At 42.0% G+C, this 16,629-nt stretch overlaps 1 protein-coding gene across 23 annotated transcripts in view; it reads right to left on the bottom strand.

The window, feature by feature from the left end:
* The window catches only part of MAP4 (microtubule associated protein 4), a 129,906-nt gene that overhangs the window by 64,379 nt on the left and 48,898 nt on the right, over window positions 1–16,629 (bottom strand). For all 23 annotated transcript variants that reach the window (XM_045856720.1, XM_045856718.1, XM_045856719.1 and 20 more), the window contains one exon: window positions 9,120–9,188. In XM_045856720.1, the coding sequence (XP_045712676.1) occupies window positions 9,120–9,188 (69 nt within the window). The remainder of the gene's footprint in view (window positions 1–9,119; window positions 9,189–16,629) is intronic.

The following is a 16,629-nucleotide window of genomic DNA, read 5'->3' as shown; positions in this document are numbered from 1 at the left end:
CCAACCACAATGGAATGGAATTAGAAAATGACAATAGAAAGTAGTTTGGAAAATACATAAATATGCGGAAACTAACAACATACTCCAAAACTACCAACAGAGCAAAGAAAATCAGAAAATACTTTGAGATGAATAAAAATGAGAATACAACACACCAAACCTTATGAGATGCAGCTAATGTAGTGCTTACGGGGAGACTGACAGCCATAAGCATCTACATGAAAAGTGGGGGGATCAATAACCTTCTACCTTAAGAATCTAGAAAAGGGCCCTGGCCAGGAGGCTCAGATGGTTGGAGCGTTGTTCCCTGACTCAAAAGGTTGTGGGTTTGATCCCTGGTCAGGGCACACACCTGGGTTGCGGGCTCAACCCATGGTCAGGGTGCATATGGGAGGCAACCGAATGATGTTTCTCTCTCACATCGATATTTTTTCGTCTTTCTCAAATTAATAAACATGTCCTTGGATGAGCATTTAAAAAACAAAACAAACTAGAAAAGAAGAGCAAACTAAACCCAAAGCAAGCAGAGGGAAGGAAATAATGTACATTAGACGGAAATATAAGTGAAATGGAGAATTTCCACAAAGCCAAAAGTTGGTTCTTTGAAAAGAGCAACAAAATTGACAAAGTAACTAAATTGGTCAAAAAAAGAGAATGACTTAAATTACTAAGTTCAGGATAACAGAGGAGACATCAACACTAATCTTACAGAAATAAAAAGATTTACAAAGGAATACTAAGAATAATGGTGTGTCAACAAATTATGTAACCTAGATGAAATGGATACATTCCTAGAAAGAAAGAAACCACTGAAATTTATTCAAGGAGAAAACACTAGGCCCTGACTGGTGTGGCTCAGTGAGTGGGCTGGGCATGATCCTGCACACCGTAAAGTCGTCGGTTTGATTCCCAGTCACGGTATATGCTGGGTTGTGAGCCACATCCCAGTGTGTGTCCCAGAGGGTGTGTGGTTGAGGGTGTGTGGGAGGCAACAGATCGATCTTTCTCCCTCCCTTTCCCTCTCTTTAAAAAATAAATATATAAAATCTTAAAAAAAAAAAAAGAAGAAGAAGAAGAAAACATTAGGATGGAAAATTCCAAGACTGATTTTCGTGGTTAATTCTACAGTTTCTAACAATTAGCTTTACAAATTAGTTCCATGACAGATGGAGCTCCTTCAGACTTCCCTGCATAGAATTCAAGGATGCCATTCCTTGTAGTAAGGCATAAGCAGGCAAACTTTTATTGAATTGACCTCTTGGTCAACTGGACACCCTCGTGCACCCAGTCCCCCTTTAAAGTCCGTCTCTTCCTCCAGCAATGGCTGCAGCGCCACTGCACGCAGGTGTGATCAGATGGTACTTGATTTCACCGCACCAGTCTTCCACCCTCCGCCACCTCTGACGCCAGAGACAAGACATCTGAAGTCTGGCACTACACAAGAGCAGACCCAGAAGCCTAAGAGTTAATGAGAGATGGAAAATGAATCAACACTACCCGATTCTATAACTCAGGTGGAAAATCCCGAGACACAGTTCCTCAAAAAATCCCAACGGAATTAAGCCCCCTTTGTCCACAGTGGTGGCTAATTTAGTGAAACCTCATTGCACTGGTTTTTCTTCTTTCCAGTTTCACTTTTCCCCTTCTTGTTTCCTGGGATCACTTCTCCAACTAAGCCACCTACACGTCAAGCCCTTGCCTCAGCCTGGATTTTCTCCCAGAAAGTCGAGCCTAAGAAAGGCATTAACACAGGTCCGTCCCTTCCAACTGCCTTTCCGACACTTGGCTAGCACTCAGGAGGACCACTGGGAGGTGACATATTGCGGTAGGAAGATCTGAGGCTTCTTATCGGACTAGGCTCAACTTTGAGCTCCACTGTTAACCTAACTTCAGCTTCTTCAAATGAAAAATGGATTAGCTGTTTGACATTCAAAAGAGCTTTACAAACTCTAATCTTTCATACAAATGACAGTTGTTATTAATGACATGTGAACAATCTAATCTGTTCAGGTCTGGACTCAGGTAAAAACACGAGATCAGTTTTCAGTAGCTGTGTGTGAATGTTAGTAGTTCTGGGAGGAAACGCCTCTGTCTCTGACAGAGTGTGGCTGTATCTGTAATGCGCTGATTTTTTTTCCTTAGGGAGGAGAATGTATTCATATGCTACCTATGGAATTACAAATAAAAGAAAAAAGAAAACATTTTATATATACATATTCCTTTTGACATAGTGTGGAGCTTCATTCCACCAAAAGAAGCCAATCATATACACAAAGTTGGGTTAAAAAATTATATCAGAATTATGGATCACTCAAAGCTCAGGAAGAAGCAATTTTGTCTTATTCAATACAAAACTCCAACAGAAATGGAAATCAAATGTCTCACAGTATAACTAAATGCTTTGCTTAGATAAAGGTTCTTAAACTCAGTCCATAAGCTGGTTTCAAGGGAGTCCTAAACAGCCTGGAATTAAATGTAACATGCTGTGTTAATGAGTGAATTTGTATTTTTCTGAGAAGTTCGGTATTTTTACCGGAAAACCATGAACAACAACAACAAAAAAAAAACACCAAAAAAAAACCCAAAACAAAACCAACTTTTAAGAAACATAATGAGTTGGTATTTCACTGATGTGTCTCCAACATGCAACTCTTAGCTGCAAAGTAAAAGAAAAAAAAGAGCTTTGTTTCCAGGATGTGGGGAGGAACCAGGGGAAGTAAGTCCCGCTGCGCCTAAATCCAGGAACGCAGCACGCCGCTTCATGCCTGGACACAGTTACGTTATAATGTCAGCTTGTGGGTTGACGGTAATTGTTGCTCAGCCACTCTAACATTACAGATCTATTTTCTGTTAGGATTTCATATTCTTGGTGCCTTTAATTTTGTGAATGTTAAATCTAATGTATTCTATCTGATGATACAAAAGACAGTTTGTAACGCCTAGGATCTCTTCCGTATCAGGATGTTCTAACAGAGCAGTTCTGCTGTCTTACTGCTGTCATGATCCGAGGGGCGGATAGCCAGAGCAGTTATCATAATAATAAGCCACCTACTCGGATCAACGGAAACCACCGGTAATGCTGCCGTTTGGGGAGCACCAGGCACACTGTACAGCCAACCCCACGGTAAATAACAGTCATTTGCCTCCATGGTAGCACAGAGGTTTACTCCATAAATAATTTGTGGTTTAAGTCTTGGTGAGCCTTCACTCTAATGGAAACACGACCAATATAAAAGGGAGAATAATCCAGTTTTACACATGCCTCAGAAATGAAAATAACGCCGTGTTCCACCAGCCCCGTGTCTTTGCCCAGAACCCTCTCTTGCCTCCCAGCTCCGCCGTGTTATCCAACCGTAGCCAGATTCCACCCCGCTTTCAACAATTACACTAATAAGATGGGAAAACTGTTCCCATCACCAAAAACTTCAATCATGGTGCTTATAAGGGTACTTCAATCAGGGTGCTTATAAGAAAGTTAGTGAAGATTGTGCATTGTCATTGTATTTAAATGCTTGCGCTGTTTAAAGTTAAACCTAAGTATAGTTGTTAAACTCTCTTAATAAAAGGAAAGAATACTAAATTGAGCTTTCTTAATAAAAAGACATGTCTGCCAAGCTAAAAAAAGCTCTTTATATCATGCAAATTACCCCAGGTACAGAGTCTTTTCAATGTCTCAGTTCAGTCAACACAGTGTATTTGCAAATCTATCTACTAGTATAAAGAAACAATAACCCAGCATGGGTAGGGAATGGGGCATTCCACTGAATTCTCCTCAGATGCAGTATATTACATTATCAAATAATAATGTCACAAAATTAAAATGCTATTGAATGTAACAGTTTTATGTAATCATTCAGGTGTGTCAAGAACACCGTGAACATGAACTGTAACTGCACTGCATGCAGCACACGCGCAGTTTTAGAAGGCGCCTCACACTAACTGACCCGCCGTGCGAGTGTCCTTTGGGGTCACTGCACGCTGCGCCTCTGCCAGCCCTCTCTCTCACCAGCTGCTATGCAACAGCGAGTGCTCATCTGGGCTCAACTCTTCCTGACTCTGGATAGAAGACTGACTCTGAGAATCAAAAACAATAATGTGAGTGACAGTGTCTTGCAAGAAGTAGAAAGACCATACAATTACGGAATTATTACAGGTGGGATAAGTAGCTTGGTTAGACCGGAAACTCATGCCTCAAACGTTTTTGACCAAACTCATGTCTTAGTCACATTTATACGTCAATAATTAAGACCCCGACCAAAATCCAGTCCGTAAGGTGTTAATGTAAGATGTTTATTAGTGTAATTTAATTAGCATAATGATCACATTAAAATGTTCCAGTATACAAATTGTTGAAGTCTAAAATCACAAAGAATATAAACTTAGGTGCATGAACAAAGTTATAAAAATATTTTAAAACAAAGTTCAGTGTTGGGCCAAAGGAGGGGGGAGAGAGAGAGAGAGAGAGAGAGAGAGAGAGAGAGAGAGAGAGAGAGGGATAGATATTACATGTAAGAAAAGTCACATTTCAACAGAGCGACCCTGACCAGTCTGGTCACCTCAGCAGTGAAATTCTGGGCCCCTCAGGTGTGACCACCAGGGCAACACAACATTTCATTACAGGACTGGCTAGTTCACAGAAAGCTGTATGTAAAACATCAAATTTATTTCTTTCAAAATGAAACATCCAAGTGAAACAGAGTGAGCTAACAATAGATACCAAATTTTAGCTAGTTGTTAGTAGAAATTTTCAATTTTATAAATTTAAAAAAATGCTTAAAAAATAAATTTCAAACAAAAACATAATAAAATGGAAATAAAAGTGGAATAAATCAATGTCAATAATGAAGCCGAGTGTGTGCCTTTGACCACTGCCACAGGAGTCGTGCCCAAGACTCTCCACCCACCTGTCGCTTACATAAAGAGACTAGTTAAAAGAGACAGAAAGATGTCAAACATGGTTTTAAAAAGCTAGCACTACCACTTATATGTCCCCTGACCAAAACAAACAAACAAAAAATACAAGAAAAAAATATTAAGCAGCCACACACCACAGGGAAAGGGCTACGTTTTATTCGTTGGATGGTGTGGTCTCCCCTTGGGAACAGGCTCCACACTCGGTCGCCTGCCGAGAGAGTCAGGCGAAGCCTTCCCTTTGCCGTGCGCTTCCGTCCTGTGTCTTCTCTGCAGAACCCATGGAAGGAATTCTTGACAGAGAAACCAACCACGTGACCAGGTCCTTGTGGCCAGAGGAGGGAATGCTTCCTAAATCCCAGAAGTCATTGCGACTACTCAGTTTAAACTTTCGTGATATTTTTATTTTACCAGCCCAAAGGCAGTTCTGTATTAGAGGATCTAAACAATGTATTCAATCCATCTCACACTCTTCCTCAGAAGACAATGCCAATTTATTTTAATCTGAAATAATCAGTAGCTTGGCAATTAGAAAACCTGCAAAGTCAGTAAGAGGATAGAAAATTTAAGAGTATTTTACATTCCAGATCTTTTTATTTTAAGCCTTTATTTTTTATTTTATTTTATTTATTTATTTTTAGAGAGGGGAGAAGAGAAGGAGAAAGAGGAGGAGAAATCTATCAATGTGTGGTCGAGTCTTGTGTGCCCCCCACTGGGGACCTAGCCCACAGCCCAGGCATGTGCCCTGACTGGGAAATGAACTGGCGACCCTCAGGTTCGCAGCCCGCGCTCAATCCACTGAGCCATACCATGCAGGGCCACATTCCAGATCTTAAACCAGAACTCCTCTAAGATTTCAAAACATGGCTCATGTTTTATATTCTCTTTCCAAAAATCCAATCACAGCTTATCATTTGAAAAGCTCTACAGTATTCCAAATGGTTCCAGATTTTTTAGCTATTAGTTTGGAAAAATGAGAAACGAAAATAAGGAAGTCCCGTTAGACAACACGCACAACGTGAGGGTGCAGATGCTAACGTCCGTGGGGAAGGACCTGGCACGGGGGCTCCGGAGGGGCCCCGCATCGAGACACCTTCAGGGGTCAAAGGGAGACTAACCCTGATCGGGGACTGAGTCCAACCAGGACTCAATAGAAACCCAATCAACTGCCCTTCAAGGTGTTGCCATTTGGTTTCACCTCCTGTTGTTACAGGAAAAGTTATTTTCCATTTGTATCAGCATCCCAGTATTCTAATGTTACTGGATTCCACTACCTTTAACTTTCCCATTCTTATGTGGATAGTTCATGATCATGTTAAGAAACTTTGGTTATAAAATTCCACGAACAATAATAAGGTTGTTAAATTTTCAGGCAAATCTAAGCCTAGACAAAGAGATGATTTCATAATAGAAACAATTTTGGCCCAACTTGCAACTAACGAAGGATGATTTAACTTGAGGAAATACTTTTCAAAGTTTCATCAGAACTCCTCTAAATCAGAAAAGTTGGAATGAAAATAGCGACCACTGCTCAGATTTTAGTAAGGTGCAGAACAACAGAGGCAGTCTAGGAGAGCACCCTTCCCTAGCAGCAAGCTCGCAGAGGGGGCGGGGAGGGAGAGCGGGGAGGCTCGCACAGCCCTGGCGGACTCTGGCCCTTGACGGGGGCACACGTTCTCATCGGGGTTACCATGGCCTGGGTCGTGTGGGAGATCTGAAAACCCAATGAAAAACGCCAACTAAAAATGTTTAAGGAAAAGAAAAACGTGAGCTCGAATTAAATGATAAAATGAGTTTGAAAAGAGAACGAGAAATAAAAAAAACATCAGATGACCTTTACAAAAACACTGAAATGGAAACGACTCCGTCTTGTACTTTGTGTCCACAAACGGGAGGAGGTTCCAGCGGGCCCTGCAGAGTACAAGAGGAAGCAGGCGGTCTGCCCAGGCATCAGCAGAGAGAGGCCCCGGAGAACTACCCTCAGCTTCTTCTACATCGTGTCCAGGGAGGAAAAGCAAAGCTCTGCAAAATGCTGAAGGTTTTAGAAGTGTAACGGTGCTTAGGAAAGATCACTGGTCTGGTGTTGCCGCAGCCCCAGTGCTGAGAGACACTCTAGGCTTCTAGGAGGAGAAAAGTAGAGAGGGAGGAAAAGCAGGAAGGGGGAGGAAGGGGCGGAAAAGCACAGGTCGTTAGTAAACAGCAAGTTCAACACAGCAAGGTGCTCACAAACCCTCTATAAGCTATCGGTGGGGCTGAGCTGCTCTTAGGACTAGAGGTAACACTCTGAAGGAACCAGAAGTGGGAATTTTCAAAGTGGCACCAGTTAGTAACGGCCGAATTAGAATGAAGTCGCCACATGCTCCCAATACATGCACTCTTCACTCCCTCCCTACTCCTTCCCACCGCCAAAGAAACATGCACATCTTCAGCAAAGCATCTGCTTTACTACAGTCAAGTTCAGAACACAAACACCTTCCCAGCGCACCAGCTGGACTCCACCCACACATGGAGAGGTAAGGTGTCCGCGAGCGGGAAGACCTGCTCTTACAATCTCACTGGGAAGTTCATAACCAGCAGCGTTCTTTTTTGCACCCAGGAAACTAAAAGTCTTAGAACCGTGAGGGCTGGACTGGATGTTTTTCTGCTCTTTTCCCTGCCCTGCTAAGACTTGGCAGTGGGAGGAAACTGCTACACAGGGTTCGAGCCTTTTCTGGTCATGCTTGACATCCCGCTGGAGAAGAAACCTACTCCAGTTTTGATAGTTGTTTCCTTCCTGGGTGAAAATGGCATCCACTCTTTTGCCAGCTAATCAAATCAGTCCCCTCACCGCCTCTGCTTCCCCTGGCACTGTCTCCTGCTTAGAGAAAGCTGCACTTATTCATTTTTTAAAGTTCATGTTCCAGCTTCTTCTCCTTTAATCACAGGGATATTTCCACACATGTTTTCTTAAAACCAAATTACATAGACGACTTTGCTTTCAAAGCAGGCATAGAACACCAAATATAACTATAATTATCCAAGAAATAGAAAAATGTCATTTCACAAAACTGGAAGCTATAATGGCATTTCTGGTTGTTTCTTGCCTTTAAGTGTTCCTAATTCATGAGTTGCTAACAAGGATGTGAATCTCACTAAGTAAAACTAACAGTCACAACAAATAGAACCTAGTCACCAATAAATCTGAAGGTAAAAAGATACATGCAACATTTCTAAAGGTCACAGAACACACACTAAGCCCTGGGACAATCGCTACCGCTAACGAAGGCTTTTTGGAAGGCGGGATAACTGAGAGACCCTGCGGCGGCGGCAGGGAAGGCTTCTCCAGGCTGAGCGAGGTGTGCGCCCCAGGACAGAAACACACGCGGCCTGTGCCCGCGTGCGCCCCCGCGGCAACGGGAATGCAATGCCAGGCCCCAGTTAAGAAGAGCACACCGTGCAGCAGAGGGCAGCGTGCGTAATCCTTAGAGACCTATCATTTGGGTCAACAGTGTCAGCCTGATCACAGCTGCAAATTAAGTGCAGTTATTTATAAAAACTCAACACGACTTCCTATCGGCCACCTAAGAACAGGCTGACATAGCACACAGCGGCACCTGCTACTGCTTCGAGAATTCCGCTTACTGCAAACACACTGGGGGCAGGGGTAGGCGCTAATTATGAGGTGGGAAGCACAGAGCTCAGTGCTAGCTGACGGAATATCGAAGCCCTAGTAATAGGGGAGGCATTAAAGTCAGAGACAGATTTCAAAAGTAACAGTTAATGGGGAAATAAAGGAAAAACAGGCTGAGGGCAAAAGAGAAAAGAACAGAACTTTTAATCTGCAGCTCGCGGGTTTCTTACCACTGAGCCACAGAAAAGACACTGAGATCAGTGTGCATTCGGGGAAGGAGCCTGCCAGAGGCCTCCAGTGCAAAACACCCTGATGGCCATTCTGCCTCTGTACGCGTATTTTCAAGGTTAATCCAGCTCTCGTGGCCCAACTACAACAAATATTCTAAGAACAACAAAGGAGGTTCACTCTTTCTACTGTTCGAGATGTTATGTGGCAGATGCCCTGGGTTTAAACACACCTAACAGGAACAGTGATATCCTTAGAAACAGAAATAATCCATATGTTTCCATGAACAATTCCTCCAAGGAGCTTACCCAGGTGTTTACTCTCTGACTGTTTCCCCCCACACATTCGGGGAGTCCTGGGGCCCACTTACCTGTAGTGTCATTCCCTTCTATTCCGTGGTCCCCATTGGCTAGCACTGCTGCTTTAGGAGATGGAGTACCTGCAACCACCACAGAGAAGAATCACCCATTGTGATGGACAAAACAGTGAAGAACAGACCCAACTCCTGTCTAGTAGCATTTGTGTCACACCATTAGCATAAAGCAGAGAAACATTAGCCCAACATTAGCACTGGCTGGTGGGGCTCAGTGGACTGAGCGCTGGCCTGCAAACCAAACGGTCACAGGTTTGATTCCCAGTCAGGGCACACGCCTGGGTTGCGGGCCAGGTGCCCAGCAGGAAGCGTGTGAGCAGCATCCGACTGATGTTCCCCTCTTTCTACGCCCCCACCCCCTCTCTCTGAAAATAAATAAAATCTAAAAATATATATTAATCCAACATTAAAAGAGCCAATAAAAGGACACCCAGAAACAGAACAGGACTGAGTCATTCATTTCTCTAGCCTCCACACTCTGTTAAGCACCCCCAGTACAGGAGAGACCTTCCTAGCAGCAAGCGAGGTCTCTTCTGTTCTGTAAATTGTCAAAGATCAGCATCACAGTCACTAAAACCATCACGAAGCACCACTCATTCACTCTCTGTGATTCCAACCATCGGCTCCAAGGACACGGGCCATTGAAAACAACCCCCACGTGACCAGTCCAGGGCACTATCCCCGCTCCTGGACCTGAGGGTTACGTGGAGGTCAGCAGGACTTCTGGAAGCAGAGGGCTTTTTTTTTTTTTTTTTAGCTACTCTAATAAAGCACAGTTATGTCTCATTCCCGAATAAATAAGGGTGTCAAATATCTTTCCATGTATTTACTCGCCACTTTTTCAATTTTTTTGGTAAACTGAGTGGTCGAATTTTTTTTACTATTTATTTAAACATTTTATTTATTTATTTTCAGAGAGAGGGGAAGGCAGGGAGAAAGAGAGGGACAGAAACATCGATGTGAGAGAGAAACACAGATCAGCTACCTCTCACACACGCCCCGACCAGAAACCAAACTGACAAGCCAGGCCTGTCCCCTGACTGGGAATCGAACCGGCGACTTTTTGCTTCGTGGGATGACACCCAACCAACTGAGCCACACCAGCCAGGGCTTGAGTATTTTTTAACTGGATTATTTCTTATTGAGTTTTGAGTATGCAGTACATATTCTGAACACCAACTCTTCATCAAATGAGCTTTGCACATAATTTCTCCTGGTCTATAACTTGTATTTTCATTTCCTTAACTGTGCCTTTGGAAGAACAAAAGTTCTAAGTCTTAATAAAGTCAAAGTTATCTTTCATCTTTCTGGTGGGGTATCTAAGAAAACTTCACCTAGGCCAAGGTCACAGGATTTTCTCCTAGACGTTGTATAGTTTCCAAGCTGAGGCCCAAGCCACAGTTGGAGTTAATTCTGTGTACGTTGTAAGACCTGGGTCTAGGCTCCTACTTTCGCACATGGGCATCTATTTGTTCCTACATCATTTGTTCAAAAGGCTGTCCTTATTCCGCTGAATTAACTTGGCACCTTCCGTGAAAATCAAACGACCCTATTACATGTTGATACATGTCCGGACCCTCCTCTTCCCCTGACCACTAACGAAAAGTCTACCCACTTTGCCAGTACCACACACTATCTTGATTACTGTATTTGTGTAAAGTCTTGAAATGAGGTCATATGAATCCTGCAAATTGGGTCTTTCCCAAAATTGTTTTGATTGTTCTTATTACTTTGTTTTTCCACATAAATTTTAGAATCAGTTGTTGATTTATACAAAAATCCTGATGGAATGTTGACTGCAATTACATTGATTATATATATCAATTTGAGGAGGTAAAACCTTTGTTTTAAAAGATTCTATTTATTTATTTTTAGAGAGAGGGGAAGGGAAGGAGAAAGAGAGGGAGAGAAAATCAATGCGTGGTTGCCATTCACACACCCCCCACTGGGGACCTGGCTTGCAACCCAGGCATGTGCCCTGACTAGGAATCAAACCAGTGACCCTTTGGTGCACAGGCCTGCACTCAATCCACCGAGCTACACCAGCCAGGGTACAACCTTTTTTGAAAGGTTCTGAATATATCTAACATTTCAGCCACGTGCATAGCTCTAAAATTAGCCTGCTAACCCAAGAGTTCTCTATGAATCACTCTAAAAAACCTCAGAGATATTTTTCATAAAACAAGTGAAAATCTAGAAAGTATACTATGCTACAAAATTATAAAATGCAAGATTTTACTTTGGAAGACAAGAAACCACACTAATGAACTACACTGACTTTCTGGCTCCCACAAATCCATGGCAGAAATCTTTCCCATAAACTCACTGAAAAGCTCATTCATTCCACTATCTCAGATGACCAAGGAACAATGAAAGAGAACAACCGAAAAGAACAAGGCAGACTTCTGGCCAAGATGGAGACGTAGGCAGATACACTTTGCCTCCTCGGGCAACCAAAAGAAGGACAACAAATTTAAAAACAAAAAATAACCAGAACTGCCAGAAAATCGAACTGTATGGAAGTCCCACAACGAAGGAGTGAAAGAGAAACATTCATCCAGACCAGTAGGCGGGGCAGGGATGGGCAACTGGGGCGGAGAGGACTCCAGGCGAGGCAGCACTGGCAGGGCGGGCAGTCCCACATTTGCTTGCGGCTAAACAAGGAACAACTGGGGAGCGAGACAGACTGCACAACCCAGAGTTCCAGCACAGGGAAATAAAGCCTCAAAACCTCTGACTGTACAATTCAGTGGGAGTTACAGCAGTGGGAGAAACTCCCAGCCTCACAGGAGAGTTCGCCGGAGAGACCCACAGGGTCCTAGAACGTATGCAAGAGCCCAGCCACCCAGAGGGAATCAGCACCAGGAGGGCCCCGTTTGCTCGTGGGTAGCAGGGGAAGTGACCGAAGGCCAGCCAAGAGCTGAGCAAGCAGCACTGTTCCCTCTAGGACCCCTCCCCCACATGCTGTGCCATAACACAGCAATGTCAGTTGCACCTGCCCTGGTGAATACCTAAGGCTCCGCCCCTTACTAGGTAACAGGTCCACTGAGACAAAAAAATATGGCCCAGATGAAAGAACAGATCAAAGCTGCAAAAACAGAACTAAGGGGTGAAGAGATAGCCAACCTACTGGATGCAGAGTTCAAAACACTGGTACTCAGGATGCTCACAGAAATGGTTGAATACGGTCACAAAATAAAGGAAGAAGACTATGCAAAATGAAATTTTAAAAAATATACAGGGAACCCACAGTAAAAGGAAGGAAACTGGAACTCAAATCAATGATTTGGAGCAGAAAGAAGAAATAAACATTTAACCAGAATAGAATGAAGAAACAAGAATTCAAAATAAATGAAGAGAAGCTTAGGAACCTCCAGGACAATTTTAAATATTCAAACATCTGAATCATAGGGGTGCCAGAAGGAGAAGAGGAAGGGCAAAAAATTGAAAACTTATTTGAAAAAATAATGAAGAACTTCCCCATTCTGGCAAAGGAAAAAGACTTCCAGGAAGTCCAGGAAGCTCAGAAAGTTCCAAAGAACCTGGACCCAAGGAAGCACACACCAAGGCACATCATAATTACTTACCCAAGATTAAAGAGAAGGAGAGAATATTAAAAGCAGCAAAAGGAGACCGTTACCTACAAAGAAGTTCCCATCAGACCATCAGCTGATTTCTCAAAAGAAACCTTGAGAGTAAGAAGGGCCTGGAAAGAAATATTCCAAGTCATGAAAGGCAAGGACCAAAATGACTCTGTCCAGCACAGCTTTCATTTAGTATGGAAGGGCAGATAAAGTGCTTCCCAGATAAGGTCAAGTGAAAGGAGTTAGTCATCACCAAGCCTGTATTATTATATGAAATGTTAAAGGGACTTATCTAAGAAAAAGAAGATGATCAAAAATATGAACAAACTCACAATTATCAACAAGTGAACCTAAAAAACCAAAACAAATTAAGCAAACAACTACAACAGGAACACAATCACAGAAATGGAGATCACACAGAAGGTTATCAGTGGGCAGGGAGGAGGAGAGTGAGGAAAAAGGTACAGGGAATAAGAAGCATACATGGTAGGTAGAAAATAGACAGGGGGAGGTTAAGAATAGTATAGGAAATGGAGAAGCCAAAGAACTTGTATGTGCGACCCACAGACACGAACTAAGGGGGGGATGCTGGTGGGAGGGTAGGAGCAGGGTGGAGGGAAAAAAAGGGGAGAAAAAAATGGGGCAACTATAATAGCATAGATAATGAAATATATTTTTAAAAAGCATAAAAAAACAAGGCAGACCAAAGAGAATATCACTTAACAGGAAGAATAAGCAGGAAATAAAGGGATGAAGTAGAACAAGCTTATTAAATGCCCGCCATGCACCGGGCACCATGCTAGGGCTTCATATACTGTGTTTTACTTCCCCAGAGAGATGTCAAGTATGTTCTATCCCATACTTAGGCCCTTTTATCCCATATTTATCCCATATAAATTCCCTTTTATCCTCACACAGCTTATAAAATTTATCCTTTCTAGATCAAAAAAGTGTGTATTTTTGAAAATCTGCCTCATTTAAAAATACAGATTGCAAAAAAAAAAAATGCAGATTACAGGAAAATGCAAATTACAAAAAATGATACCATCTTTTGGCCATGAGAGTGACAAAATGTTTTTAAAATTTGATAATAGCCAGTGTTGGCAAAACTATGGGAAAATAGGCAATCTCATAAAACATTAGGGAATATAAATCAGAACAAACTTTTTATGAGACATTTGGCAATCCATCAAATTTTGAAACACCTGTTTAACTCAACAATTCATTTTAGGTATTCACAAAAAGACAAAGAAGTACATGAAAATGAATGTAAATAGGATGTTTATTATCGCATTGTTTGAAAAGTAACAAAGGCCCATGAATAGATTCATTACACTGTGAAATAATATGCAACTATTAAGGAACTGGGGTAGCTCTTCATGTATTGATTTGGAAAACTGCCAGAACACATTAAGAAAACAATAAAAGCAAATTATGCATAATAGCATTATTAAAAAGACACAAAAATACCCTGAAAATATGAAAGAATATATTCCGAGCGCCACTGGCAGTGCCAGGGTATGAAGTGTGGGGACCAGAGGCGGGGATGGGAAGGACTTGCAAAGACCGAGCTGTTTTAATCAGGCGCATTAAGGGATTTAGGAGTAGGTAAGGGCAGCCCACTGCAGCACAAAGGTCGGCTTCCACATACTGTCATAAGTACTCAAAAACAGCAGAGGCCCTGGCTGGCGTAGCTCAGTGGATTGAGCGCGGGCTGCAAACCCAAGCATCGCAGGTTCAATTCCCAGTCAGGGCACATGCCTGGGTTGCAGGCCACCGCACTGCAGAAACCGCACATTGATGTTTCTCTCTCTCTCTTTCTCCCTCCCTTCCCTCTCTAAAAATAAATAAAATCTTTAAAAAAAAAAACAGCAGAAAGGGTTGCTTAAAAGCATAAATACAAGATTTAGAAATCAAGGAGGATACGAGAAATATCCAAGAAAATAAAAGCAAGGAAGACCACCCTGAAGGAGAAATCACAGCCTCACACCGCGGCGGGCAGGCAGCCCTGCGCCGACTGCAGGCGGGAGCAGGGCCTGGATGCTCTGGCACAGGAGGAAGACAACTCACCGAGCGGCTGGGGACGCCCAGGAGTGGGAAGCCCCACATCCCACCTGGCAGCTCCGCCACGTCCCTGCCAGAGGCGGGTGGAGCCATGCGCCACAGGGAACCTCAAGTAAGACAGTATCAAACTGCTACCAAAGAAGGAGGGCATTGTGTTCAAAGAGCACATATATCGCCCCAGGGAAACAATGTTAGAGAAATGTGTAATTTTCTCTCAGGAGGATAAAAAAAATATATCACTTATCTAAACAAGAACAAGTCCCTAAACAAAGTGACTTATGTAATGGCTGAGTAACAAATCCTTTTCCAGGTTAGTTTCCAATTCTTTGTTTTCATCAAATGGAATGAAGTCATAATGGAGTTGTCAACTGATTGGACATTTAAAAGTTTTAATACTATTGAATTGTGAACTTCTTAGCATGTAACTCGGAGAACTAAGGATACTGCCATGATAAAGCTTCCAATCCTATGTACTTAGTTATGTGAATGAGGTTTCTTGGCAATTAGCTCTATAAAAATAGAAATAAAAATTGTTAAATCCTGCTTCATCCTAGCAAAAACTAAGTTATCCACAGACTCACAATCTAATCGAAGAAAATAATAAACCCCATCACATCACCTCATTAAGAAAAACATTTCCAATTAAATTCAACTTTTTAGTTAGTAATATTTATCAAAAATTATAACAGGTGATTGTACTTTTACTAACTGGATGGTAAATTTCTTTTGGAGCAAGTTAATACTTAGAGCCAGATTATTACAGGAACTTTTTAAATTAAAAATTAAGTTTACATACATGTTTAGTTACAGAAACATGATAACTTAAAAAAATTTTTCAAGTATAAAAACATTACATTAGGATAAAAGTCTACAAGAAGCATGGAATGGCAATAAAAATTCAAGGAATCAAAAGAAGGATTTACAATTCCAATGATAAAGAACAGCTTGCTCATGTATTTTTAAAATAAATGATGGGAATCAAAATGCAATATATTCAGAAGCATTTGGATACATTTAAAAGAGTGATGTAAGTATTATTTTTATGTGGCAAAAGTAAAACATTCTGAAAGTTTACATGCTTTGCAATTATTTAAACTTTTGCTAAAAAATGTAGATGTTAAAAATGTACAAAGGGTACAGTAAAATTTTTCAGAATTCTTATTTAGGTCATTAAAAAGTTTCAAGATTACAGGATCTGTACCTCATGGTTACCATGGGGACTAAGTACAATAACATTGGAGGCAGCACTGTGTCCGCTGTACGGTGTTAAGTGTTAACTATTATTATGCTCACTGTTAACTGTAGATAGGTTTTACAGTTGGTATGTAGATTAACAGTAGATTCTGGCACTAAATTAAAGCAGTGAGTGTAAGATACAAACAACTTACTAGAATAAAGTAAAATAAAAGCAAAACAGAGGTTAGAAGAAAATAAAGAAGAGCCTGAGATTCTGCCATACACACATCTAACGATCTAAAACCCTAAGCTCGGGAGAGAAGAACAAAACAGCCCTACAACATAAAAGCATAAGGTTTAGAGGAGAAAAAAGGCTCGCGCGCTTCTCTGCGGACGAGACCCCCTGGGCTCGAATCACCGGGACACTGTGCATTACTGGCGAAGTCCTAATTCAAAGATGCTACACTGCCTCCTTTCACTGATCTCCCCAGAGGGACTCCCATTCCATGAAATGAAAACTCTCCCGGCCACACACATACAGCACTGACAACACAAGCTCAAAAAAAACACAAACAAACAAACAACACAACTAATCACACGCTCTGAGATACAAGGATAGGAAAATTTACTGTGTCTTTTCAAAGTTCCTCCACAAAGTACTGCCACAGCTAGCAAGTCAGTCT

Source organism: Phyllostomus hastatus, unplaced genomic scaffold (assembly GCF_019186645.2).
Source record: "Phyllostomus hastatus isolate PE091 unplaced genomic scaffold, TTU_PhHast_1.1 phas_scaffold_129, whole genome shotgun sequence".
NCBI classification, from domain to species: Eukaryota; Metazoa; Chordata; class Mammalia; order Chiroptera; family Phyllostomidae; genus Phyllostomus; species Phyllostomus hastatus.
The sequence above is the reverse complement of the archived record's forward strand: the minus strand, read 5'-3'. Positions and strand labels throughout refer to the sequence as shown.